We start from the raw sequence: 27449 nt of genomic DNA on the forward strand, positions 1-27449 counted from the left end.
CACCATGATGTAGGAAGGTAGATAGGGAAAGGCCCTTGGCAATGAAAATTGAGATTTAACAGAGTCTCTGGGAAGGAGACTCTTAAGACTTGCAGATTCAAGAAAACAAAAGATCCAGAGGAAACCATCAGCCAGACCCTGAGGATAATGGACCCCTCCCCTGGAAGCTCCCCAAAGAAGGCCATCACCACTCCCAGCCTCCCTGGTAACCTTAGCAATGAACTTTTACCTGGAAAGAAACCCCATGTGGGGGCAGGTTGAAGAAACCCTATAAAAGACACCTTGAACAAAGGAAGGGCATGCATAAGGATTAAGGTCAAGGCACATACAAAGGCAGTTCGCTTCTTTCCACTGGAAGTAAAATAAATAAATACATACATACATACATACATAAATAAATTAAGTAATTAAATACTGGCAATCCATATGTTGCACTGTGGCCGAGCACATGTGTTGCCGCATCTCATCTCTTGAAATGTGTACTTTCATGCTTTCATACTTTTGTCTAAAGCTCCATTATGTGTAGGGACTTCCTCCATCCTTGGAGAAGCCCATGGTCTCTCTTGAGCACGTTATTTTCACTATTTTCTCTCCTACTTATCCCTTCCTCCTTCCCTCAGAAACCTCTAAATAAAATCTACTTACTTCACTGCTTGTCTACTCCTGAAATTCTTTTCCGCGAGTGAGACAAGAACCCAGTAGCTGCGGGTCCCGAGTGGTAGAGGTGGCTGGGGAGAAAGTGACGGTCTTTCTCCTCCCCTCTTCATGTAAGTCACCCGTGGGGCCCACCGACATCAACCATGTGGAAAGTTACAAAGTTCTCAGGCTTATGTCTCAGTTATACAATGCTCGAACACCTGTCCCTTCACCAGTGCCCGTATTCCACCACCAAAAACCCCAGTATGCCCTCCACCCCCGCCTGCGTAGCTGATAAATTTCATTTCATTTTCTCTTTACCTTGATTACATTCCATATTTCAACACAAAATTCACTATTGTTGTTGGAGTTCCCCCCCCCCAAAAAAATAGCCCTGCTGACAAGGAAGCATTTGATAATTAGTTTTCCATTGCTGAGAATGAAGAGAAGAGATATATCAATCTTAAAGGGTGGCTCTCCAGGGGGACAATCTCACTGTATATCCCAGGCTACAGTCCCCAGGCCAAGTTAGTCTTTCCTAACCCCAGCAGGGTCCTTATCCAGTTGAGTCTTTTTCAGTCACTCTTCAGGTTATGAGCAGGTCCTGAAGCTCCAAGAGATAAGATTCCTCACCCTTTACTCACTACCGAAGGGAAAAAGCTGAGATAGGGGAAGGAAGGGGCTCGAGAGATAGTACAGCAGGTAGGGCAGTTGTTTTGAATGTGGCTGACCAGGGTTTGACCCCCAGCATTCCATACTGTCCCCTGAGCACTGCCAGGAGGGACTCCTGAGTGCAGAGCCAGGAGTAAACCCTGAGCACCGCCCACTGCACCCCAACAACACCAACAAAAAAGCATACCAAATTTTCCCTGAGGTATGCAGCCCTGCTTGCTGGCCAACAGCTGGAGTCACAGAGTTTCTGGGGAGCAGTTTGTTGCATTCTGGGAGCTCCTCAGAAAAGCAGACTCAAGACTGAGTCTGGAGCTTCATGGCGCCACCTTGCATTTCCTGTGCACATTATGTGGAACTGAGATTGTTTTCAAGGCACCCAGCAGTGTCACGCTGGCTATCTGCCGCCTTCCTGTCTCCTTAAAAGGGGATTTTCTTCATCCTCCACCTGGAAATCCCGCCTCTGCCAGTAAAAAATGGCAATTGAATTAAACATTTGTTTCCTCCCTCTACGGCCTATTCCTATGATTACGTTACTATAAAGTGAAAAGGGGGAGAAAAATCTCTTCAAACTATAAAATAAAGCAAGCAAGAGGAAAGCTATGGTAAAGTAATGCAGAAATAATAAAATGGGGGTGGAGTGGTGGAAATACACAAATAGTTTAAAATATATCGTTAACACAGCGTTTAAAGCATGAGCTGCAGAGATAAGACAGCGGTACTGTGCTTGATTTGCACACAACTGTCTTGTGGTTTGATCCTGCCACGACATACGGTCCCAGAGCACATAAGATCAGCCTGGGAGTCCAAAAACAACAACAAAAACCCTGAGAACAGTCAAGGGTGTCCCCAAACAAAACAAAGCAAAAAAAGTAGGAGGTTCACAGGATGACTCTGTTTTTAAGAAGTAGGTTTTCTAGTTTCCTCTGCAAACAGAGAAACCATCCTGGAGACCTCTAAAATGGCCCTGACATGACAACCATAGAAAGGGCATTCTATTTGTACAACTGCAAAGGTGCGGAGGGGCTTTCGAAACCTCTTCCCTGGGAAGCGCTCCGCGTCCACTGCAAGCCTGGCTCCAGACTGAAGTCCTGAATGTTAGCTGGGGGCCTTTCTGCCTAGGGAACCACAGGAGTAAGGTCAAGGCACGTACAAAAGCAGTTTGCTTCTTTCCACCGGAAGTAAAATAAATAAATAAAATACTGGCAATCCATATACAAACGCAGTTTGCTTCTTTCCACTGGAAGTAAAATAAATGAATAAATAAATAAATGAATAAAATACTGACAATCCATATACTAACGCAGTTTGCTTCTTTCCACTGGAAGTAAATTGAATGAATGAATGAATGAATGAATGAATGAATGAATAATAAAATACTGGCAATCAGGGACTTGATTCTGGACGGCCGGCTCACGTAGGTCTTTGCAGGGGCTTGCGGTGTTTTCTGGAAAGCAGCCCGGCCGGGTGGGAAGCTGGAACGTGCACCCCAGCCCCCCCACCCGCGAGCGAGAGCACCGGTTCGCCGCGGGCTGGACTCGCAGGGGCCGAGCTCGCTCGCAGGCAGGTCCCCGGAGCCCGGATCGCGCACCCCACGTGCCAGTTCCCGCCTCCCCCGCCCGCCCCCCCAGAGCCCGGGAGTGGGAGGAGCCTCGGAATCGAAAGGAGCCGCCGTCGGGGCCGGGGTCCCCGCGCGGTCATGGGCCCGCGGGCGCTGCTGCGCCTCTGGCTGCTTTGCTGCTGCTGCTGCTGCTGCGGCGCCGGCCACGGCGCGGGGTCCGGAGCCACCTTCGCCCCAGCGGAGCCGCCGAGCCGCGAGCCACGGGCCGCCGCCTTCCGGGTACCGGCCCCTCTGTCCCTTCCCGTCCCTTCCCGTCCCGGGGCTGGGCTGGCACTGCGGCGTCCCGATCGGCACCCGCGCATCCGGGTCGTGGCTGAGGTTTCTGAGTGGGGGGGGCGAGGGGGGGTCGGCTCTGTCTCCCTGACCTCGGCTAGTCCAGTGATCAGAGTCGCCAGGACAGATTTGGGGGGCCCGAGCGTTTCTGGGGTGCACCCCCAATGAACCGGGCATGTGGTATAGCAGCGTCGAGGGGAAGAAGCGCTCGCTCCTTTGTATCTGGCGCCCCAGGGAAAGTTCTAGCTGCTTTCCAAACTGTCCCACGCATGTTTTCCGCACCCAAAAGGAGGGGGAGGAAAAAAGAAGGAAAAAAAAAAAAAACAACTTTTGTTTTCCTTCCGGAAGGGGGCGCTGGGCAATCCTTTTCTGTAATCAGAGTTTTAGAAACAAAAAGGGAAGCTGTTTATAGACATGGGAAACCCGCCCATCTCTGATGTCCTTGTTGAGCTGGGACTCTTAACTTTTAGTGAGACGCCTTGAGCGCGCTTTCTGATTGGGTGACACGGCATGATAAAAAAGGGGAACGTTTCATTTCCTTTTCAGATGATTTTGAAGGCCTTTACAGTAATGCTTAGCTGTTACCCACCCCTAGGAATTCTGCAGCAGACTGTTAGCTGAGTGAGGTTTAGCCTGAAACTAAAGAAGTGGCAAAAGATACCTGTTTTGAGCTTGCCTCGCTGTTCATTCTGTCTGTCTCTGTTTCTCTCTTTCATGATTTAAAAACTCTTAAATCATAAGAGATCATTGTACTGTATTTAATGCAAAATAAATATCATTCTAGCTAAAATGTATGTTAACAGTGATACTGCTTATATGAAGCTCACATACACAACACACGTGTGCACAATTTCTCAAGGAAGTCAGTACTCTTTTAGATCTCTTTCTTCTTAGAAATCTCCATTATTTGGTGACTTTGTGTCACTCTTGGGTTTTCCCCAAATCAATATGTTTACTGTTATCTTTGTTTTGGTAATTTTGAGCTCAGTTCCAGTTGTCAAGACCAGTACAATTTCTTGAGAACAGAGCTTTTTGTCCTGTCTTCTATTCCTAACGTTGCTCGAATGGTGCTAAATCCCTTGAGAGTGATAGTGGTTCTGTGGTCTGGATAAATACAATTCTGTGCACCTCAAAAATATTTGAGGATGGGGAGCACATGGACCTCACCGGATACCCTGCAGTGCTCTGAGGGATAGCAGCCTTCCTCTTTGCTCTTTCTCCCCTATGGAAGTTCATGATTCGGGCTAGAGTGATAGCACAGCGGGTAGGGCATTTGCCTTGCATGCGGCCGACCCAGGTTGGATTCCCAGCATCCCATATGGTCCCCCAAACATCACCAGGAGTAATTCCTGAGTGTGTGAGCCAGGAGTAACCCCTGTACATCACTGGGTGTGACCCAAAAAGCAAAAAAAAAAAAAGAAGTTCATGATGCTTGGGATGCTAGCTGAAGAATTTGGGCTACTCTCCTTTGTGCTATAACCTACCTGTGGCCACTGATTATTGACGGATCTTTCTTATTTTACTGAAAGACAGTAGGTATATTTATCCTTCTTTGAACAGATGGTACCCAATAATGATCTAAGGAAAGATGAATGAATGCACCCTAGAATAATGATTATATATTAATGCACATGTAATTTTGCATAAAAGTTCAGAATTTTACCTTAAGATGTCTTGCCTAATAATAAATGTTATTTTATTATATATAAATGATGTCTACTTTTGGACCTGTTTGTTTATATGTTAGCAGATTATAGTGTTCCACAATGAAGCTCCTGAGTAGTTTGACATCAGTCTACTTGTTATAGTTGGTTTTTAAAATCTGCATTCATAAATGCTCCTAGAATAAATACTTTCATTCGGGTTAGCAACTCATCCCTGCATGTTTAATGGTTCCAGTGATCTGGAAGTTTAAAATTTATCTAAAAATTTTACTTATTTATTTTTCAATATGGCCATCTTTATGTTCAGCAGTGTCTTGAGATGCTTGAGAGACATTGGAGTACAAGATATCAAATTGAAGGTCTTGCACATGCTAGGCATTCGTTTTATGGCTTGAGCAATCATGTTAAGTAGGGTGACACAGGTCCTGTTCTCCTCAATCCATCTTCCAGTCCATGATGATTCTGGACTTAAAAGCTTATAGGGACTTGGATGTCTTAGAGAGATATTACAGTTGTAACGCACTTGCTTTGCATGCAGCCAAACAGGGTTCAGTCCCTGGACCTCCCAAAATACATAAATAAAATAAAATTGACTTACAGAATATAGTGCTAGAGTGTCATTTCTCATACCTTTGATGGTTTTATTTTTAGAGCCTCAATGAGGATTTCCTTAAAGATTTGTTTACTTGTTTTCAAAAACAGTTTCATGCATACAGAAGAAATTGTATTTTGTATTCTTCTTGCTTAGTGACAATCTACTGTCCCTTTCCACAGGATAAAGACTAAGAAATAGCTAAGATCTTCCTAATATCACACATACACACACAAATACACACACACACATGCACACACACCTGCTGGTTTCTACTTTAAGATATTTTTGAAATAGTACTTTATTCTCTCTCAATTTACGTAAACAGAGTGACTGTCAGACTGTTGGTACTTGTGGCGCATGGTGACAGGCACTGGAGCGGGTAAGACCCCACCTTGCAAAGCGGCCCAGGAGCAAAGACTAGGAGGAGGGAGTATCTGGGCAGAGTTGGCAAGAACAGGGTGTCAGCACGGGCTGTTCGGCTTTGAGCCGCACTTGAACCCTAGTCACATGAGTCCTAGACACAGAAACTGTCACATATGCTTAGCATATGTGACAGTCATCCTAAGTGCAGCAGCCAGCCTTGACTGGGATTGGACCGAGCAAAGCAGAGTTGGAGAGGTGAGGGGCCGATAATGCTGAACTTCATGTGATTGGACTTTCTTGTAAGCCGAGACCCTCTGTAAGGTATGTGTGAATCTGGCAAGAAGGTGGACATTGCTTAGCTGCTCCTGGAGGGTGTTTCTCTGGGCGCCTGTCATTCTTCGCCTCACATCTGTCCGGACCCAGTGCGCAATGTGTCCGGGGACGTTGGGGGAAAACTGTTCCCCAACAGGTGCTCACAGTGGAAAAGTGAGTGCAGCTAAGATGCCTGGGATGGAAGGAGGAACTTTCTGACTTGAAGAAAAATGTTGATTTCTGAAGAACTTGAAAACCACCTGAATCTCCTTATGAGACAGGCTCGTGTTTCTTGCTCATAGTCTCTCCCATAGTTATCATCAAAAGGAACCAGTCCTCTCTTTTTCTTGGTCTGAGCAAACATCCTCCTTCCATTTATTGTAAGAACTGTAAGAACTGCAGGGTACTGAGGCCAGAGAGTCTATAAGGGTGCAAAGCACTTGCCTTTAGTCCTCTAAAGGTCCCCCAGCTCCACCAGGCCCACTCCTGAGCACCATGAGATGTGGCCCCCAAAACCTAATCCCATATCCTCTTTGTCCCCAAACAAAGGAAGAACCAGATAACTTCCGACCGGTGTACTGATAATATATCTGAACTAAACCAATAAAAGAGCAGATTAGAATGCATAAGGAACTACATAGGAGCATATTACATCTCAATTGTTAGTCAGTGCATCTCCACACGTGCACACACAAGAGATTCTAGTATCTATCAATGTCCAAAGAACATGTTTTTAGGATCATATTGATAGCACAGCGAGGAGGGCGTTTGCCTTTCACGCAACCAACTGGGTTCAGTCTTCAGCATCCCATATGCTCCCCTGAGCACCACCAGGAACAATCCCTGAGTCCAGATCCAGGAATAACCTCTGAGCCCAGTATGACCCAAAGAGCAAAATATATAAGAATAAAAATGTAACAGAGAACTTGTTTTCACTAAGTAGTACCATCTTTGACCCTGGATTCCCTTCTAGTCAGAAATTTGGTATGCATTATGGAAGCGGAATCAATTAAACACATTCACTTAAAAAATAATCTAAGGTTAGATTCTGTTTTTCTTTTGTTTACCAGTTCTTTTAAAATGCAGTTCTGATTCCCCATCTCTAGCTTCTGTCAGTTATCATCAATTTGATTTTCAATGGATTTTCTCAACTTTGTCATCTGTGAACACTACTAATTATGTTTCCTCTACATTCCTCAAAACTTTCCATCTTCATAAATGCAATTAAGTTTTAAGTCTTTCACCCTAACATTTGATATGGGTTTAAGGACATTTACATTGATCTCTAATCTATCCTCTATTGCCTTGTATTAAGAACAAATGCTAATTGATATTTTACCCACCTGCAGTGACCCTACAGCTGAGGCTGTTAATATGATGGGAAGCAGGAACTCAATACAGACTAACAGTTAGGGAAGCATCTATGTGATCTGCTATAACAGTAAGAATTGAACCAGGTCAGATATGTCCCTTGAAAGACTAGGTATTTCCAGATATAAAGTATTGGGCTTTAAAATATAACCGTGTGAAACCCACAATATGTACCATTCCAACAAAGAGAATAAATGTCTTGGAGAGAGCAAAAAGAATGTTACTACTTGATGACAGTATGCTACTTTCAAAAGATTTTTGGTCATCATTTCTCATTCTGAAAGACAGTTATTTCTCAGTAACCTTAGCATCCAAAAAGAAGACACTTCAATGTGACATTTTCTGTAATCCAAAATGCGCTATTTATAAAGGGAAAAGGGGATGTGTCCTGAGGGTATTTAATCTAACACCTTTATGTTAGGCACTACCAAGTGTTACCCAAATGTTACCTTATTTAATCCTTGTATTCTGAGAGATAAGTATTAATCCAGATAGAAAAATTAATTAAACCCAGAAAAGTTCAATATATACCCAACGATTGCATAGAAGTTAGGCACATGTTTATATGTCATTTCAGTCTCTTACAGATTTGAGATTTGAGTTAAGAGAAATTTACCATGTGTGTGTTTATGTAAAAGAGAATTGTACTTTGGTCAGAATTGTTTCCAGACCACTTTTGGGGGGGGATACAGGGGAGACACAGCGATGCTCGGGGTTTGCTTCTGGATCACACAGCTTAAGATCACACCTGGCAGTGCTCAGGGGTCCATTTGGGATGCCCTGGCCTGAACCCAGGTCAGCTGTGTACAAGACAAGCAACTTACCCTCTGCACTGTCTCTCTGGTCCCCCAGGTCCACATCTGATATTCATTTCCCTGCACAGTCAGAAGGGTATAAATTTATTGGTGTGGGGAGGCAATGCAGAGAACTTTGCTGTTCAGATTATTTTGATTTTAGCAAGAAGTTACATGAAATATCTCATAGCCTTAGAATGGGTTCTGGTTAGCTAGGAAATCACAGGATTGATTCCTAAGTAGAGCCTTCTAGAAACTGACCACTTACTAATAGAAGCACTTCATCAGTCCTCTCAATCAGTTTGAAGAAATTTTCTTTCATTCACATCTTGATGAGATTTTTTTTGTCATGACAAAAAAATCACATTGAATGGTGCTGTTTAATATGTATAAGTTGATTGAAAACGATGTTTTTTTCCTGTGTTTATTCTATGTTCGTGGTATATTGTTATTTTTCAAACGTTAAAGCCACGGAGTATTTTAGAGGAGCCATTCTGGAGGTGCTCGGAGCACTGCAGTCGCTCTCGTAATACTGAGGCAGGATTCAGAGGCACCAGGGCTTCCCTGAGAGAGCTAGAGCCTAGGCAGGTGCTAGGGTTCAAGCTCGTGCCCCCCACTTGGGAGTCAGGTTATTTTACCCCTTGAGCTCTGACTCCACCTCTCCAGCCCACCAACATTTCTGCATAAGCTTCACTTTGTCATGATGATGTAGGATTGTTTTTAATGATTGTGGGGTTTTATTTAATACACTGTTAGGGTTTTTTTTTCTTTTTCTAATCATGAAAGCTAAAGTGGATACTTCCCTCCCCTCCCCTCCCTTCCCTTCCCTCCCCTCCCCTCCCTTCCCTTCCCTCCCCTCCCCTCCCCTCCCTTCCCTCCCCTTCCCCTGTCTTTTCTTTTCTTTTCTTTCCTTCCTTTTCTTTTCTTTTCTTTTCGTTTCTTTTCTTTTCTTTTCTTTTCTTTTCTTTTCTCTTTTCTTTTCTTTTTTTTCTTTTCTTTTCGTGGAAGGGGCACACCATTCAGCATTGCTCAGGAATTACTCCTGGCTCTGCACTCAGGAATTACTCCTGGCCTTGTTCAAGGGACTGGGGATTATCATTGAGTAAATCCTGTCTTCCCAGAGCTTGGATTCTCAAGTTTATCATCATGATTCTCAAATTTGTTATGAAGTTGTCAAAGGATGAACCTTCCAATTCTTGAAGGCATACAGTATGCCGGGGATTGAACCAGGGTCTGCTACATGCCAGGCAAGTGCCCTACCTGCTGTGCTATCTCTCTAGTTCTGATTTTCTTGAAATTTTTTTTGTCTGTTTTAAAGAATCGAAGTCTTATTAAAGGCCTGCTCTCATGAAATGAGCTGCAGAATATTTCCTCATGTTCAGATAGCAGGAGGCAACATGAAGGGGCCAAGTGATCTGGTTCGCTGCCTGGGATGGAATCTCGAACCTCTCATGTACAGAGCAGGTGCTCTACCACTTCTGCCCAGCCCAGTACAGACATTTTTCTTTTTAAATTATATAAGACACATCAGTGAAGTCATCTTGGCCTGGATAATTCTTTGTAGGATTCTTTCCAACTATCCATTTAATGTCCTTTGATAAATGACTGTTTTAAGTTTTTCTATTTCTCCTCTTCTGACTTGGGTGAGTCATGTCTTCCAAGAGCTTGAATTCTCAAGTTTATCATCATGATTCTCAAATTTGTTACAAAGTTGTCGAAGGATGAACTTTCTGATTCTTGTGCTGATGATCCTTCTCTCATTCTTGATATTGGTAGTAGGTGTCATCTCTCTGTTTCCTTCTTATTTTCTTTGTGAATATGGAAATTAATGGGGAGATGCCCAGGGGGAGATGATCGCATCGCATCTCTGACTCTGAGTGAACAGAGAGGGATGAAAAAAGCAGAGTGTCATTCAGAGACTCAATTATTAAGCCTTAGTTCTTGGAGGAGTCCATTGTTTCCCCAAATAGACCAGCCCCAGCACTCAATCATTGGATAGGTGCAACATTGGAAACTGTGATCGCCCTTGGGTCACTTCCAGTAAATCAACTTGCAACAGTTAAGCTTTGATCGGTTGAGATGTGCAGGGTCTGTGAAGCCCATTCTCACAACTCCTACCTGATTTCCTGTGACTCACTTTCTTGATTACTCCAGCTCACAAAAATCACCAAATCAACACTCACAGAACAAATGAATCCTCTGCATCATGCAGTCTAAGGTTTACTCATCCTTGCTTTGTATTTCAGTTCTGTTTTATATTTACATTTCTCCTTTCCAAATCATATGCAGTACCGTCATAAGATTATTCTATGTGCCTAAAATACAAAATACATTTGAGAGTTCATTGCCAAATCATCCTATTTTCACTATGTAACAGGTTAAAAATCAGTGGGGAGAAATGGGGTCGAAGGGCAGGAAGGAATGGACTAGAAATGACATAAAATCAGTGATGGAGGGTCTCAGGGATTTTAGTGGTGGTGAGATGCATCAATCATGTACAACAAAGCCCTAAATGTTGACAGTGCTGAACCGTGTTACCTTAACTGCAGTGAAATAAAAACAGAAGTGAATGCCTATTCATACACACACATAGAATATGCTCAAACACAAAGACATTGATGACCACTCCAGATACATTAAATAAGGATAAAAAAATCTAACTGATATATTGCTTAATACAGGCTACCAATGTTGTTAAAGGTGTGAAATTACATAAAGCTTATTTATGAATCGGAAATTATACAGCAGGAAAAGGTTACAAATGGTTCATCAGAGTGTGAGCCCCTGCACTCCCAAAACTCATTTATATATTCTCTGATCATTATGAATTAAGCATCTGTTGTGTGCCAGACGTCTTCTCTGTCTGAGGAACACTGATGGATAAGACAGACCTGGCCTACATTTTATTTACAGATGTAAGAGACATAAAACTAATAAGTTAATAAATAGGAAAAGCTAGAATTGAAAATGTACCAGATCATGGACCCCTGAAGTTTTCTTTATCCCACATAATTGGTTGATGTTAGGAAATCAAAGCATAGAAGAGAGGCCAAAGATAGATGATCATAAAATTCAGAACTAAGACCTTTGTAAATAATAGTCCCACATGCTTTCTCCCTTGATAGACACAATAATCTATCTTTCTAGTCTCTCAATACAAACTAATTTATTTTACTAGAACATTTTTAAAATCACTTATCTTTTACAGTCTTTTTACCCTGAGTGAGTTATAGATGCCCTTAAAGCTCAAACTCAAATTGAATCTGATCTATCTTTTCATTATTTACTCCTTCTCTTCTCTGTGCTTCATCACTTAATGCTGGGAAATTTAAAAATAAAGAAGACTCACTTCCCAAATTCATAATTATTCTATCACTCCTATCCTTGATGGATTTTCCATTAATATTAGTGTTTAGTTTCAATTTATTGTACTTTTTCACTATAGTAACATATATGTGGAACTCTCAATGTGCTGAATGAAGTTTATAAGACATACCATTACCAACCTCAATATAAACTTGCAATTAGATAATAGTTCTTATACAATACAAAACTTTTATATATATGATCTAATTATCACCTACAACCTTTCATTGTGATCTGTAAAGAAATTAATCAAGCTTTTATTTTTGGTTCTGAAAGATATCTTCAGGTGAGTTGTGAAGAAATTTCTTTGAAAAGTGACACAGATGATACAAACTTCACTTTCTTTGTGTGTGTGTGTTTTCCTCTTAGGAAAGTCTTAGAAGACAACGATACTTGAATTCTTTATTTCCTAGTGACAACTCCACTGCTGTTTATGGAGTAAATCAGTTTTCCTACTTGTTTCCTGAGGAGTTTAAAGGTAGGACATGGGCTGGGCAGATGCTCACGGGTTGAGGGTACACAGTTTGCAGGCAGGAAATGTGGGCTTTTTCCTCTGTCGCCTCATTGTCCCCTGAGAATTGTAACAGGAATGATCCCTGAGCACTGCTGGGTGTGATCCCAAAATTACATATTTTATGGGGTTATTGGTGTTGTTTGTTTTTTAATTTCCTGTTTTTTTGCTTGTTTCCTATGTTTCCTTAAGGAATTGTCTTATTGCAGTTTAATAAGAAATGTAAATTATACAAGAACAAGTTAATATCTGTTAAAAATTTATGAATTATCAGGCAGGCACTCAGTTATAACAGAAAAGTAAATTCATGGTCATAGTCTTCTCATTATCATTAACTATTATAAAAATAGACTTTTTATGACAATAAAGCACTTTGCCTCGTTTCTTGTATAGTTTTCTTGGACTTTTTCTTTTCAAGACATTCATGATTCCGGGGGTTATGGTAATATAAGTGATCATCTGTGCTCTTTTTAACTGTTGCCCCAGTTCTATCAATCAAGTCATTTCATTTGAGAATTTTTGCCCTATTATAGGAATTCTTATCTTTAGAATCTTTCTGCTAAATACTCTTCATGTCATGAAAAGCATAAAGGGAAACCACAAAAGGAAGATTGTACTAAAAACTACTGTCCTGTTTGAAAGTTTGTCTTAAAAGTATCCCAAAGGACCCTCCCTGTAATATCATATATCAGCTGTGTTTCTCTCCTGTTTCTATTCAGCTATTTATTTAAGAAGTAAGCCTTCCAGCCTTCCGAGCTATTCACCAGAAGTAGAGAAAGCTATCTCCAGCGTGTCTTTGCCATTAAGGTTTGATTGGAGGGACAAACATGTCGTCACACCAGTGAGAAACCAGCAGATGGTAAGTTGTAGGTCCTTTGTCCTTTTAATCATCTTAGCATGGGGAGTCACCTTTGAAGTCAAGTCGATGACAACAGAAGACCCAAGAGATAATACAGGGAATAAAATGCTTGTCTTGCACACCGTTGACCTAAGTTCAATCCCTGGCACCATACATGGTCCCCTGAGCTCCATAAGAATGAACTATTAGTGCATAGGCTGGAATAAATTCTGGGCACAGTTGGTGTGGCTCCAGATAAAACAAAAATCAAACAAAAAATGTATACCAACATGCAAGGAACCATCGTTTCTCGAGGCATTTCTCTAGGCTAAATGCAAGAAGAACAGCCAACAGAATGAGGATGGGATGCCTGTGCCACACTTAGATTCTAGGGAAGAAAATCATCTGGTGTGTATGTGTTCATGGAATAATTACCATTGCCACCAGCTCTTGGTCTCAAGGTTACATATCAGTAGCTTGATCACATTTTTCCAGCCTTCTGAAGAGTTCTAAATAGAAAAAAGGAGAAGGTAAATTTGACTATTAAATATTTAAACAGTTTGCTTAAAAGGAAAACATCACTGGAAACACCACCTGAGGCCAGGTTCATGGACAATTTACATTTGCAAAATGAATACGAGGGAATAGAAGATAAATGAACTTGGAACACAGCATTGAAAACGTTATGGCAGTTAAAAAGAAAAAAGAACAGCTGCTTAGTATTCCATTGTGTAGATGTACCAAAGTTTCTTTAACCAGTCATCTGTTCTCGGGCACTCGGGTTTTTTCCAGATTCTGGCTATTGTGAACAGTGCTGCAATGAACATATAGGTGCATATGTCACTTTTACTATACTTTTTTTGTATCTCCGGGATATATTCCCAGAAGTGGTATTGCTGGGTCAAATGGGAGCTCAATTTCTAATTTTTTGAGAAGCGTCCATACTGTTTTCCAAAGGGGCTGAACCAGTCGGCATTCCACCAGCAGTTAGAAAAGATGAAATCATGAAATTTGTATATAGGTGGATCAACATGGAAAGTATCATGTTTAGTGAAATGAGTCAGAAAGAGAAGGACAGACATAGAAAGATTGCACTCATTTGTGGAATATAAAGTAACAGAATGGGAGACTAACACCCAGGAATAGTAGAGATAAGTACCAAGAGGAGTGCTCCACAGCTTGGCATGCTAGGTGAAGAAGCAGCTCTGATAGAGAAGGGATCACCAAGCAAAGGGTGCTAGGCGGACCCACTTGGGTTGGGAGATATTGGCTGAAAATAGACTATAGACCAAACATGATGCCTACTTAATACCTCTGTAGCAAACCACAACACCCAAAAAGAGAGAGCAAGCAAGTGGGAATGCCCTGCCACAGAGACAGGGTGGGGTGAAGGGGACAGGGTTGGGGTGGTGGGAGGGATGCTGATAGAAAATGGGCACTGGTAGAGTGATGGGTACTCAATCATTGTATGACTGAAACGTAAGCATGAAAACCTGTATGTCTGTAACTTTGTCTCACGGTGATTCACTAATAAAATTTAAAAAAAATAATAATAAAAGTAAAAAATAGTTAATCATTAAAAAGAAAAAAGAAGAGTAACAGTGGCAGCACAGGTCTCCACATGATAAATGATTGAGAAATGCTGAGGCATTAAGTATTGCAAATAACTACAGCTGATTTGCCTTGAGAAAGATCCAAAGTGTGCTTTGCATACTTTGTGCTTCTGGTGTGCTGTAACTCGGCAGCTGCTGCTATGGGTGGGAGGAGTGTAAATGAAAATCAGAAAGGGGCATTCTCGGGGCCGGAGTGATAACACAGCGGGTAGGGTGTTTGCCTTCCACGCGGCCGACCCAGGTTCGATCCCCGGCATCCCATATGGTCCCCCAAGCACTGCCAGGAGTAATTCCTGAGTGCAAAGCCAGGAGTAACCCCTGAGCATTGCTGGGTGTGACCCAAAAAGCAAAAAAAAAAAACAAAAACAAAAAAAGAAAGAGGCATTCTCAGTGGCAAACATGTAGTGAACCTGTCTTGCTGGCAGATGTTTGGGGTAAGGGGTGCTCTTGGCTGACACCCCTACTCCTCTGTATTCCCACTAAGAAAGTCAGCTTGAAAAAGAATTTGCTTTTCTTTGATCAACTTGAACATCCAGAAAAAGGGAATAAAATGCTTATCTTGCACACTGTTGACCTAGATTCAATCCCTGACACCATGTATGGTCCCCTGAGCTCCATAAAGAATAAACTATTAGTGCAAAGGCTGGAATAAATTCTGAGCACAGTTGGTATGACCCCCAAATAAAAACTTTCCTCAAAGGTCAGTGATCCTGTACTCCTAGGAGACCCTGGAACCATTCAGGAGGTGGGGATTGGATTGAGGGCACCTTTTTCTTTTGGTCACTTAAATTAGGTAGATTTCCAGATGGGGTTGGCACTGAGTTTCTTGGTTTGTTTTTCTTAGATATCAGAACCTCTGATCTCTAACAGCGTAAGCACTTATCATTTGTAGTGTCCAGATTGCGATCACGTTACTTGATGAGGTAGCATTTGATATTTAAAGATGTTGATGTAAGCATTAGTGTTCAGAACTTTGTTTAAATAAGGTCAAGAGGCTGGTAATTACCCAGGCCTTTATGAATAAGGAAAGAATGCCACTACTCAGCCTGCTACCTTCTCCTGCTGGTGGAATCCCGGCCAGGTTCTCCAGGGGTTTTTATGGGGGCATGGTTGGCCTTGAAGTGCCCATGATCATACCTTGAATATTCTTTCCAATTTGTTCTCTTATGTTTTAGAATTAACTGTTTGTGGTTGTAATATTTGACTACCTTGGTTTGAGGTCAACATTGGTACACTTGATTAGTGCATGATTGGATACTAGAAAGCAATTTTTTTTCTTTAACAGTGTGGAGGATGCTGGGCTTTCAGTGTGGTGGGTGCAGTGGAATCAGCTTTTGCAATAAAAGGGAAACTTCTGGAAGACTTGAGTGTACAGCAGCTGATAGACTGCTCTTATAATAATTACGGCTGCAATGGAGGTTCTCCTCTCGGAGCTTTGAAATGGTTAAATAAGGTAATGCTTTTCTCAGACTTTTCAACTCTTTGTTTCCTTTTGTGTTTGTGTAATGTGGGCAGGAGCCCTAGTTTATTTTCATGAGTTAAATAATATTCTCAAGTTTGGAAATTTCCATGACTGTATCTTTAATGAATCATAGCATTTTTTAATTAATTGCTTCCAGTCGAGTGAGTCACTAATAAATCAAAGGTCTAACCTATGACATGTTATTAGAAATATAGTTCTAGTCATGTCTCAACCTTTCTTAATAGGCAAGCGTGGCAGAAATTTTTGCAGCTATGTTTCACATCATGGTGCAGAGAAATGAGAACACACAGTGATTTATTTACATAGAAGTTCGGAATATTAAGCCCAGAGGGGACATTAGAAATTCCCCAATTTAGGAGCCTTTTTTGTATGTAGTAGTAAAAGAGACTTTGTAAGTGAGATCTTTTGCAAAATTAGCTGAGTCAGAAGGCAACCTGGAGGAGCTGAGAGATAGTACAGGGGTGGGGCATTTGCCTTGAATGTGGCTAACTCAGCTTCGATCTCTGGCACCTCTTATGGTTCTCGAATAACCAGGGGTGATCCCCGAGCACAGAGCCAAGAGTAGCCACTGAGTATTGCTCAGTGTGGCCCCAAAGCAAGAACAACAGAGAAGAAAAACATAACAGCACCGCCAGCCCTCTGCCTCCTACTAAAAGGTTCCCCCCATTGGGAACTCACTGTCTTCTCAGACATTCCCCAGGTCCTGCCTCAGTTGCTTGAAGCCACCAGTGAGGGTGCAGTGAGTTGTGCATGTGTCTTCTTCCATAAACCCACATTCAGAAAGGGATGCACAGCTATCAGGTTCTGACGTCTACAAAATGAATGACTTAGAGAGACATGGAGAAAGAGAAGCCGGGACTGCACCATTGTGAACCACCTGCACAAGGTTCTCTAGTCCTCGGACTCACCGTGCATAAACCACTGTGCTTGGTGAGTCCAGGGACTAGTGAACCTTGAACCGGAAACACTAGAAGGTCAGTGGGTTGCCTGGTCTACCCATCAGAGTATGACACATTGTTTCCAAATCTTTGAAGGCAGTCAGAAGAAAAGTAAAAGACTAAGAAAGGGATTGACTCTAAATTATTTAGGGTATCCAGAAGCAGCACTTCAGGATTTCTTGATGATCTTAGTAACCAAGGGAATTCCCGAGGGATGAAACATGACCAAATTGAATATTATTTTGACACATTGCAGCAAGGATGTGACAGAGAAGTCTTTACCTGATTATTTTTTTCTAGACTCAAGTAAAACTGGTGAGAGATTCTGAGTATCCATTTAAAGCACAAAATGGTATCTGCCATTATTTTTCTGCTTCACATTCTGGACTTTCAATCAAAGGTTATTCTGCATATGACTTTGGGTAAATATCTTATTATGTTGCATTCTTTGTCTTTTAATATGTTATCTGTGGACTATTAGGAATTAATAAGTTCATTGAAGGAGCTACTGCATACTCAAAATTATTTTAAATTCTTATTTTTTAACTGGAGTATCTTGTTCCTGGCATGTCTAATCTATAAAGTGGCCCAGGGAGTACAGTGAATGTAATTTCATAATTACAGCTGACCTAATTTTCCTTCTGGAACTTCAATATAAACTGCAAACTAAAAGTAATATGTTTATATCCAGGGTAAGATAAAAATTGATACTTACCATCTTTCTCTTAAATTTATTTGTAGTTATCAGAAGCATGTTTTACCCTTGTTGAATTGACCAAACATAGATTTCTATAGATTTAGAGAATACCAAGAAGTAGTTTAAAAGGAGCATTTTGGAACCCCCTATATATTGGATTTACCAAGGTACTGACTCTAAATATAAGCTGAAGCTTTTGCAAGAGAAGTAAGTAGCAGAGGGTTGATTATCGGAGATAAGTTCTATGACCTACGATAGCAGGATGAAAAGACAGGCACATTGAAAATTGAGGGTGATTTTGAACTGAGCCAATAAAATAATGAGAAATGTCTCTGATGGGGATGGAGATCATACAGCAGTAGACACTTGCCTTGCAAGTATCAATTTGAGAATAAGCCTAGAGCACTGCCAGTTGTAGCCCCAAGCAAACAAATAAAAGAATAGTTCCCAAGCACACAAAATATTTAAAGTGAGCTCAAGAACCACAGTAACTGTGCAGTAGAATGCAGAATTTCTGTTTCGATCTGATATAGACAAGGAGGAGCCAATCGACTGTATTTTTTAATAAAAATAGGAACAGATCAGTTAGGATAGAGAAGGGACCGGTATTACAATAATAGTTGGAAATGATCATTTTGGTCAGGAACTGAGTGTTGAAAGTAGGTAAAGGGATATTCCTGATAACCTTGAGTGATAGAGAGAGAGAGAGAGGAGAGAGAAGAGAGAAAGAGGAGAAAGAGAGAGGAGAGAGAGAGGAGAGGGAGAGAGGAGAGAGAGAGAGTGTCTACCATAGGAAGGGGGAATGGGAAGGAAACTGGGGAAATGTACACTGCTTAAGAAAAAAGGTGTTGGAACATTATATGACTAAAACCTAATCATGAACAATTTTATAACTATGTATCTCACTGTGATTCAATAAAATAAAAATACATTAATATAAAAATAAAATAATTGAATTAATATTGTTTTTATAAATGAAAAATCATTTTTTATAAATGAAAAATCAAACTTGTATCAAGTGATAGACTGTTGGATCACTTACTGATGCTGACTCTAGAAGAATGCCTTGATCCAGATGATGTCTAGCCCTGAGATCTAAAGGAAATCAATGGTGAAATTGGGTCCTTATAGGAAATGGAGCCCCTTTAAATAAGCACAGATTTGACAAAAGAACTAGCACATAGTCCACACTTACATCCCACTCTCCCAGGCTCAGCCCTGGGAACCATTTACCCTTGAGACTGAGTGCTACGCATAGCAGAATCCTTGGAGCTCTATCGAATTGACAGGGTCACTGAATACTTTGTTCAACATGGTGGCTGTGTTTTTTTGTTTGTGTTTATGATGAATGAGATGACAGGGTCACTGAACACACTGTTCAACATGGTGGCTTTGTTTGTTTGTGTTTAGGATGAATGTTACACATTTTTCCAAAAGGAGAAAGAAAAATGTCTCTAAGATACCCATTCTTTGGGTATTTGCACAAATGAATTAGATTTCAAAAGATCACTAAAAATGATTAAGGGCATCCCTTGTCATCAAGAGTAGCAAATTGAGAAAGTTAGGGAGATACAAAGAATAGCAGACACTGTTCTGAATTAGAGAGAAAATAAAAAGTCATTGATATTGAGCCCGAGCCAGTATTTAACCAGTATTTACCAAAACCTGTGCTTAAGAAAATAGAGGGACAAAAAAATTGTTTTAATACTTACCCTGAGCATCCAACTATTTGGGGATCAGAGAGATAGTGCAGGGCCCGTGTCTATAGCCTTCTTATAGGCTTCAAATACGGTTCCCCGAAGACCACAAGGAGTGATCTCTGAACACAGAGCCAGGAGTAAGCCCAGAGCACCAACAGGGGTGGCTTAGAAACCAAAATAAATAAAAGAATAAAATAAGTTTAAAAATAAACTCTGATTATCACTTCTCGGCCATTTGGCTAAGATTAAGTGTAAAATAAACTCTGATTACACAGTGCTAAGCTAACTATGTTAGACTCTGTGAAACATATCTTTGATATATTTATTCACACAGATATTTTCTAAATGCCTGTTTAATATCTAAATGCTTTTAGATATTTTCTAAAAGCAAACAGTAAGTAAACAGACAAAAGTCCCTATCTATGGAATGATAGTTTAAGGATAGAGACAAATAACAAATAAAAGAGATAAAAATATGCGTGGGCAATTAGATGAAATAATTTCTAAAGAGAACAAAATAAAAGAGGAGGAAAAAGAAATGTAGTTGCGGAGGGGGAAGTATATATAGCCTTATTATGAAGGAACCTCAGGAAGGGGTCCGTGTGAAGGTGCCATTTGAGAAAATATCCAAATCAATAAAGGAATATAACTATAAGGCCCAAGCAGAAGGAACTTAAATACAAAGTCCATGGGCTGGAAACATGTGGAATATTGTATGAGCAGTGTAAAAGCCAACGTGACATTAATATAGGTTATAGATGAAGCAATATAGGTTCTCCATTAATATAATTAGAGCAGAGTGTTAAAATAGTTTTACACATGAGAGAAAATAGACCTTTTACAGAGAGGAAAGCTGTTCAAGATATATTGAATTTGCAGGAGGGAGAAGAGAGCAAAGACTCCAGAATGACTCTGGGCATTTCAGCCCGGCCAGCCGAGTTGAGATGAGCACTAATTGAGATATGAATGTTGAAGACAAGATTGAGAAAAAGAGATCTAGCGTTTGGGTGGTGGAAGAGACATCTAGGCAATGGGAAAATAACAGACCAGGGAGAACAAAGGTTCCTGATCAACCCAATCAATAACGTGGCTCACCTAGAACTTAACCCCACTGTGGAGTTTGGCGACCAAAGTGAAATATGCATTCCAGTTCTCCCATCCAAGATCACCCTATCACCGCCATGATTCAGTAGTTGAGGGATGAAAGTGAGTCGTGATCTTCATTCAAAAGCTAAAGAGCCAGGCAGGCTAAGGGCTGCAGGGACCCTGTGCCGTTAGCCACCAATGTGCACTGCCATGGTAAGGACCAGAGAATGTGGGAAGGCCTCTCACAGCATCTCATGAGGCAGTAATCAAGCCTTTGGCACTTCAGTATCACTTTTCCCATCTGTTGTGGTAGATGATTGGTGGGGGGAGGATGACCCAGCTAGTGAGTTGTAGGACCGTATCTGTGCAGCCCCGACATTCCTACTTCCTTTCCATATTCACCAGTATTCAGAGGTAACACAGGTACCAGTGGGAAAAAGTCCATAAAACGCTCTGCTGAACATGAATTGTTCTAGGAATCAGGAAAATAAGAAAACATTAAAAATGTTTTCTAAGTATCCAGTCTTAAAGCAAAACAGTCATTCAGTTCTAAATTTATGCATTCTTGCCTATCAAATCCCCAGAAAAACATTTAGAACTAGAACAAGAATTGAATGGCCATTTAAATAAACACCAAAGGAAACAATCTGCTACATAAACAAAGGACTGAAAAATGAGACATTGTAACACACCTAATTCGTGGAAGCTCAGACGGAGATCTACATAATTATAGAATCTTACTAGGTCAGACTCACCTAATCTCTTAATCTTTATGATAAGATATTTTAAGAGAATGGTCAGAAGATTCTAGCATCTGTTTCTTCCTGACATCTAAAATAAATAGTAGACTCATGGAATCAAGGTTTATAGTTAGATAGATATGTATATGTGTATATATAACCATTATCTTTCTTCTCACTTTTCCTGTAAGTGGATCTTGAGTATCATGCACTTACAGTATATCTTTCATTATCTTACAAATGGTAATGATAGTTGTGTTCTGGTTAATACAAAGCTTATCATTTGTCATATACAGATTAGAAAGTATTAAGAGATTTTAATATAATCAACTTATATGCTAAAGCATATGCTGAAAAATAAGGTTTAGATGACTTCTTAGAAAAATCCAGAGTAAAATTTTATGTGAGGTGCACTTTATAATTCACATTTATAATTTTAACTTCACATTGTCTCATCAAGACAGATGGAATGACTTTTCAGGAGAAATTTGAACCAAAGTAAGTGGAATTCAAAACTTGTATCCTACTATGCTCCCTTTTAAAAATTTTATTATTTTGCCTGTTTTGGGTCGTTTTACCAGTAATCAAAAGGTTCAAAAGCTGAAAATGCCATATTTAGGACTTCTATAATTGCAGCCAAATCTAAGCCCAACTATGGACAGATCAGATAGTTAATGTTTATAAAATACTTGCATTATAAAGATTAGCTTAATCTTGATTTAACTAAATATATCCTCTTTTGGTAGTGGCCAAGAAGATGAAATGGCAAAAGCTCTGCTTGCATTTGGCCCATTGGTAGTGATAGTTGATGCAGTGAGCTGGCAAGATTATCTTGGAGGCATAATACAGCATCATTGCTCTAGTGGAGAAGCAAACCATGCAGTTCTCATCACTGGGTTTGATAAAACAGGTAAGTGCTGGTAAAACGTAACTAATGCTTTCTACTTTAAACTCAAATTGACAGACACTTTCCATACTTTAAAATAAGAAACTTGGCCCTGATAGTTCTGTCTTCATTGTTTTCATAACCTCTCAGTATACTTGTAGCTATAAATATGCCCTCACTATCAGTTTTCCTACAAGCCTGATTAAAATAGTAACCTTTGATTTTAATAATGTCAATTTTTTCATTACTATTTAAAATCTAAATAATTGACATGGGAAAAAAATTTATTATTGTATCATATGTGTCTAATAATTATTTTATTTCTTAATTCCCCAAGGTGTGTGTGTCTTTGTGTGTGTGTCTGTGTGTCTGTGTATGTGTGTGTTCATTTCATCTAGTGTCTGTATCAAGATGAAATTAATTTGATGTACTTGTCCATTGGATGGTGTATGACACTAAATGTAGCTTAAGTTTACTTAGTTTATAGTAGCACCATAGTACATTTTAATCTTTTTCTTAGTGCTACTATAAAGAAATATATGTTAGATAGTCCTTCATTCATGACAATATAAATGCATCAGGGCTTGCTACCCACTTGTGTTTTGTAGGAAGTATTCCATATTGGATTGTGCGGAATTCCTGGGGCAGTTCCTGGGGAATTGATGGCTATGCCCATGTTAAAATGGGAGAGAATATTTGTGGTGAGTCACATATTTATACTTTAAACTCCAGGCTAAAGAATAAGAAAGTTCAGAAAATACTAAAATTATTGACCTATCTTATGCTTAGTATGCTTTCTATGCCTACAAAACTCTTTACAGTAATAACTTTTATTCTTTAGTCAATTGATGAAAAATAAATGAACTTTTTTTTTTTTAAAAAAAGAGACACTGGTAGGGGGGTGCCCACTTTCAACATCACTGGGCACTTTAAATTGCTGAATTTATGCTGTCAGAGGGCTGGAGCAATAGCAGAGCGATAGGGTGTTTGCCCTGCATGCAGCCGACACGGTTCGATTCCTCCGCCCCTCTCAGAGAGCCCGGCAAGCTACTGAGAGTGTCTCGCCCACGCGGCAGAGCCTGACAAGCTACCCGTGGCATATTCAATATGCCAAAAACAGTAACAATAAGTCTCACGATGTCTCACTATGGAGACGTTACTGGTGCCCGCTGGAGCAAATCGATGAGCAACAGCGTGACAGTGACAGTGACAGTGATGCTGTCAGAGAGGCAGTGTGTGGACAAGGGCTGAGGAATGGGAGTTTTCAGATCTCTGGAATGGGAGTTGCAAGGAATTATTTCAGACATTCATTCATAATTGCCTCAATTAATGATTGTATCTCTCAACTCCCAGTTAAAAGAGTGAGCTGGAATCATTTCTACTCAGCACCTACTCGCCGATTTGATTCTCCCCCAACGTTGTCCAAATCTCTCCCGAACATGAGTACATCCCAAAGGTGACATAGCTGGGAACTTACTCTTCTGGACAGTTGTAGGAGAATAGCATTCCCTGGCTACAAGAGTCCAAAGACATTGCTTAATCCATTCAAATCCAGTCTTTGGATAAGCAAGGATTTGCTTTTGCCATCATAAGTTTATGTTCATGCGTGCTGAGGAAGCGTAGAATGCTTGTGATTTATATATCTGTTAATTTATTTTATTGGTGCTAGGAATCAACTCCGAGTCCTCATGTATGTGAAGTATGTGCTCTTCCACTAAGCTACAGCCCAGTTTCAAGTTATTTACTTAGTAGACATGAACTCTTCTTTTTTTTTTTTTTTTTTTTGCTTTTTGAGTCACACCCAGCGATGCTCAGGGGTTACTCCTGGTTATGCACTCAGGAATTACTCCTGGCAGTGCTTGGGGGACCATATGGGATGCTGGGGATCGAACCTGGGTCGGCCGCATGCAAAGCAAATGCCCTACCCACTGTGCTATCGCTCCGGCCCCGACATGAACTCTTCTTGAACCCATATGAGCACTACCTAAATATGCTGTTTCAGAGTCATGTTGGGGACCAAGGAGATAGCTCAAACGACTGGAATACACACTTTGCCTGCTTAAATTGATTCCCTGTACCACATTGTTACCCTGTGTTCCACCAGGAAACACTCTGAGCACCACGCTGGGAGTAGCCCTTGAGCACCGCCAGCTGTGACCCCCAAACAAACAACAACAAAAGTAAAGAGCCATTATTCATACTAGTAATATCTCTCTTTCATAGGTGTTGCAGATTCAGTTTCTGCTGTACTTGTGTGAAATACTGAACAGGTCAAGAGACATCTACATCCCTCAAAAGGGCCCAGGTCTGGAGTATTTTAACTGAGTTCTAGAAATTCCTTTAAAGAGATGTGGACAATCAAGGTCGTCATGAAGACCAGCAGCATCCACAGCCAGGAGAAATCTCAGGAAAGTTCCTATACTGGCATGAGAGTCAGGCTCGGAGACATTTTAAGTGTTTTCACTTTGAAAAGGCTGTTATCGAGTTTGGTTTAATCATTGGTTTTGTCTTCTATTTGTTTATTTTAATGACATACTTCCTATGGGAATATAAAGTAATTAGAATTTATTGTCTTTTGTGAGCTAGGGTAGCCCCATATAAGAATAAGCAAATTAGTTTTTATGTAATCAACTTGGTTATACCAATTTAAAATCACATGTGCCTTTCCAAATCATGAGCCATTGAAGTGGAGGTGCAATAAAGATTTTTAAAATCAATTAATTTACATTAACTAATGGCGCTTTGTCCCTTGGATTTTATGAAATTAACTCAAAAATATTCTTTATTTTTTTAATTATAGTGAAGGTCACATCCAGTGATGCTCTGGAGCTACTTGGTTTCAGGGATCCAACTCAGGGCATCACACATACAAATATGTGTCCTGTCACTTGAGACTTTTTCCTGGCCCCCAAATTATTCATTGTGTATTGAGTTGATTAGAAATACCAAGAAAAATAAATATATTTGAATAATAAATGATAGAATTATCTAAGTGTGACAAAAAGTAATTTGCCTTTGTTGTTCTAGTTTGTGCTTATTTACTTATTTCTTTATAATGTAAATGCTTTCTGGTACTGTCTAAATACAAAAAAGTATGGCTTTTTGATTAGCACCTTAGTGTCTTGAATGATTAACATTTCTAAGTTCTTCAAGATTTTGATGATATTTATAATAAAACAAACTTTATTTTTAACTTGGGTTATGAAAAATAAGCCTGTAAGTGTATGATTTACATTTTGCCAGCGTAGAGTTTATATGCTTTACATTCATAGTTTCATCTATATACATAAATCCGATTTTTAATTTTCTTCTTTGACAGTTTTACCTCAGTGTCACCCAGCACCAATTTATTGTTCTGTCTTTCCCTCCTGAAAAACGAACAAACAAAAAAGCAAAGCTCCTATACTTCAAAGGTCTTATTTTAAATAGTTGCATCAGTATTATGTAATTATCCAGTAAGTAAGATTAAAAAATTCTAGGTATATAATCAAGTCAACTACACCTTAATAACCCATCTCTTCATCACTTAGTGCCTCTCATTGTGTAGATATGTCTCCTTCTCCCCTACTTTTCATAGAAGCATGTCCTTTATATTTGTTATAATCTCCACTTTTTACTGGGTCTAACTAGCAAACTCCTTGTCTCTTACCTCAAGAATTTCAAAGTGTAGTCCACCAAACCCCAAATATCGAAAATTTGTCAGACTCTTTTAATAAGTACTTCAGGTCATTCTGATTAATTTTATTATAATCCACTTACATGCATCCCTTGCATTTGCAATTCTGAAAGACAGTATCATGGTGTTATTTCAGCCTATTTTTTACTTTTCTTTTATTTTTTGGGGGGGTCACACCTGGCGATGCACAGGGGTTACTCCTGGCTTTGCACTCAGAAATTACTCCTGGCAGTGCTTGGGGGACCATATGGGATGCCGGGGATTGAACCCGGGTCGGCCGCGTGCAAGGCAGACGCCCTACCCGCTGTGCTATCGCTCCGGCCCCTCAGCCTATATTTTAAACCATTAAGGAGCTACTCAATGCTCCTAAAACATACCAGCTCTTTCAAGTGAATTTTCATATTCTACTACTTTCCACTTTCTCAGCCTCGATTGCTACTACCTGAAGTAGGCACATACTCTCCAGTTTAAAAAGTAAAAGAAAAAGAAGCAAAACAAGTAACTACTTGAGGGTTTTCTCTGTACAGTGAAATTCCATATAATAATTTAAAGATGTCGAGCCAGAGAAATAGTTTAGCAATTGGGGCACAAGAAAAGCATTTGAGTCCCAAATTCTATCCCAAATTCTATCCCAATTCTAACACATGCCTCCCTGGAAGTACCAAGCCCTCTCAGGGTGGTTGGTCCTGGTACTTGCTGGAATTCCAGGTCTGAGCATCTCTGAATGCCCAGGCCCCAGCACTGAACCTTAGGGCCCCCTGAGCATTTCTGGGAGTAGCTTTGCACTGCCTGGGATTCCCATAAAAATAATTAGAAATCATAATGAAATTCAAAATGTTGTATATTATGTCAACAAACCTCAAAGTGATCGCTAAATGAGGCAATGTTACAGTGGTTTTGCAATCTACATAAAATTGCAGTGTAAAGTTGACCAGAACCACATTTCAATAGAGACAAGGGTACAAACCAACATTATCTTTGTTTTGACATTTGCATTAAAAAAGAATTGATACTTCCTCTGGGGGAGAAATTCTTAACTATTTAATTTAGACTCACCAAGAAATGTAGTTAAAGTGAAAAAATTAGCAGGTTAAAAGTTTTCTAAACCGGGGCTGGAGTGATAGCACAGCAGGTAAGGCATTTGCCTTGCACCACGCGGCCGACCCGGGTTCAAATCCCAGCATCCCATATGGTCCCCTGAGCACCTCCAGGGGTAATTCCTGACTGCATGAGCCAGGAATGACCCCTGTGCATTGCCAGGTGTGACCCAAAAAGCAAAAAAAAAAAAAAAAAAAAAAAAAAAAGTTTTCTAAACCTTCGAAAATAGCCTTTATTTTCAGTTTCCAGTGCATCTCAAGATTTGTTCATTAGTTCATGAGAAAAAGATTATTATGTGTATCACGCATCACGAAATCCCGTTAATCATCGATTTCTCGAGCAGGCTCAGTAACCTCTCCATTCGTCTTTTTCCTGAGATCTTAGAAGTCTCTCTCGACTTGGCCTTCCCAAAGATGTCACACTGGAGGCTCTTTCAGGGTCAGGGGAATGAGATCCAGCTTGTTACTGGATTTAGCATATGAATACACCATGGGAAGCTTGCAAGGCTGTCCCATGTGG

At 40.4% G+C, this 27449-nt stretch overlaps 1 protein-coding gene across 1 annotated transcript; it reads left to right on the plus strand.

Moving 5' to 3' along the window:
• Positions 1-2953: 2953 nt before the first annotated feature.
• Positions 2954-25385, plus strand: CTSO (cathepsin O). The gene is made up of 8 exons (XM_055144670.1): positions 2954-3145; positions 12034-12142; positions 12895-13034; positions 15912-16079; positions 17348-17469; positions 22017-22180; positions 22765-22857; positions 24380-25385. Exons 1-8 carry the CDS (start codon positions 3005-3007, stop codon positions 24412-24414), a joined length of 972 nt encoding a protein of 323 aa, XP_055000645.1. The 5' UTR covers positions 2954-3004; the 3' UTR covers positions 24415-25385.
• The last annotated feature ends 2064 nt before the right edge of the window (positions 25386-27449 follow it).

Source organism: Sorex araneus, chromosome 7 (assembly GCF_027595985.1).
Source record: "Sorex araneus isolate mSorAra2 chromosome 7, mSorAra2.pri, whole genome shotgun sequence".
In the NCBI taxonomy this organism is placed as follows: Eukaryota; Metazoa; Chordata; class Mammalia; order Eulipotyphla; family Soricidae; genus Sorex; species Sorex araneus.